General features: G+C 52.8%; 1 protein-coding gene across 1 annotated transcript; it reads left to right on the top strand.

Annotated features, from left to right (window-relative positions):
- Positions 1-41: 41 nt before the first annotated feature.
- On the top strand, positions 42-1037 carry LOC112090513. The gene has a single exon (XM_024161972.1). It carries the CDS (start codon positions 42-44, stop codon positions 1035-1037), a length of 996 nt encoding a protein of 331 aa, XP_024017740.1.
- Positions 1038-1920: the final 883 nt, after the last annotated feature.

Genomic DNA, 1920 nt, shown 5'->3' with positions numbered 1-1920 from the left:
TCGCAGGGCTGAGAAAGAACATCGGGCGGGTAGCCGAGGTGATGAACGTCGACATTATGCCCAGTCGTACGCATGACCATCCATTCACCGCGGAGATAATGGCACCCCTTCTCCCCGACAAATACAGGTCGTCGTTGATTCCGCCTTACGATGGACGAGGAGATCCCGACGACCATTTGGAAATGTACACGGGGCACATGCTCTTGCACGGGTACGCCGAGGAGATCATGTGCCGAGCCTTTCAGAACCACCTGACAGACTCTGCCCGAAGATGGTTCCGAACGCTGAAGCCAAACTCTATCTCCAGCTGGGATGAACTGAAGGAAGCATTTTCCCTCCAGTTCATCGGGGTTAAAAAGTATATACCCCCGAAGCAGAACCTAACAACGATATATCAAAAGCCAAATGAGACGTTAAGGGAGTGGCTCGCCAGATACGGCGAGGCCGTCGCCGCTACAATGGATATCACGGACAGGGAAGCCCTGATGGGAGCATTATCCAGTATGAAGAAGATAACTCCCTTCAAAAGGGAACTAAACCGAAAACCCCCTTCCAGCTACAAAGAGTTCCTTACAAGGGCGCAAGGATACATCAATGCTGAAGAAGCGGATGCCAACGACCCCGATCATAGGTCCAATAAAGGAAAAGGAGCCGAGCAGGGGTCGGCATCATCAAAGCAAGACGGGAAGAAGCGTCGAGGAGGAGGAAGTGGAGAAAAACAACCGATCCCGACGCAAGGAACGTCGGAGGCCAAGAAGCGAAGACAGGAAGATACCCGCAGACCTCGACCGTTCCAGAAATATGACACCTACCATGAACTGACAGTAGGCGTCGAGGAAATCTTCAACCAGGTCGGCCGAGGAAACTTGCTGCGCCGACCTGGACCAATGAAGTCGGATCCTAACCAAAGGAACCAGAAGAAATTCTGTAAGTTCCATGGCGAGGTCGGCCACCACACGAATGATTGCGCTGACCTCAAAGATGAAATCGAAAGAATAATCCGCGAGGGAAGGCTGCAGGAATTCAGGGCCGAATGATGACCCCGCAACAACGGCCATGGCGGGCAAAATGACGACCGACGCCGAGAGGAAAACCACCGCCCGGAAGATCGGGAACCAGTCGGCGTCATACGAACGATCCTCGGCGGCCCCTACATAGGAGGAGACACGCGGAGGTCGCAGAAGGACTACGCCCACGAGGCTAAGGGGGTATACCAGGAAAGGTTCTAGAACGTCTCCGACGTAAAAATCCCGAGGCAAAGCCGCACTGACGTGGCCTTCAATGAGGATGACGCCAGCGGAGTCCATTTCCCCCACAACGACGCACTGGTGGTGGAAGCAGTGATCGGAAACCACACTGTATGTTGAATCTTGGTGGACAATGGAAGTTCGGTGGATCTCCTGTATTCTGATTGCTTGGAGAAAATGGGGATCTACGAGGGGCAGTTGGAAAGAACCACCAGGCCGCTGTACGGGTTCACGGGAGACTCCGTCATTCCTCAAGGCACTATCCGACTACCTATAACAGCCGGAGAAAAACCCCGACAGGCAACAACGATGGCCAACTTTGTGGTCATCAAAGGAGGCTCCCAATACAACGCAGTAATTGGGAGACCAACTCTCCAGGCATTAAAAGCAATAACCTCCGTCTACCACCAAAAAGTCAAATTCCCCACCCCAAATGGCGTAGGAGAAATTAAGAGCAACCAGTACGAAGCCAGGGTCGCATACTCCGATGCCTTACGCGGATATGACCAGCCGGGCAGACAGGAAACGAGGATGGTTCGACAAGGCCTCGTTGAGGATATAGACCCCCGGGTCCAAGAGGAAATTACTTGGTCTCAGCCCATCGAACAGTTGGAAGAGATCCAGATTAACGAAAGCGGAACCACCAAAATACTAAAAATAGGTTCGGACTTGA

This window comes from Morus notabilis, unplaced genomic scaffold, assembly GCF_000414095.1.
Source record: "Morus notabilis unplaced genomic scaffold, ASM41409v2 Scaffold698, whole genome shotgun sequence".
NCBI classification, from domain to species: domain Eukaryota; kingdom Viridiplantae; phylum Streptophyta; class Magnoliopsida; order Rosales; family Moraceae; genus Morus; species Morus notabilis.
This window is presented reverse-complemented; position numbering and strand designations above follow the sequence as displayed.

Bases quoted from the DNA above. Each gene is read 5' to 3' on its own strand.
- LOC112090513 (XM_024161972.1), top strand. From the start codon at position 42: ATGAACGTCGACATTATGCCCAGTCGTACGCATGACCATCCATTCACC.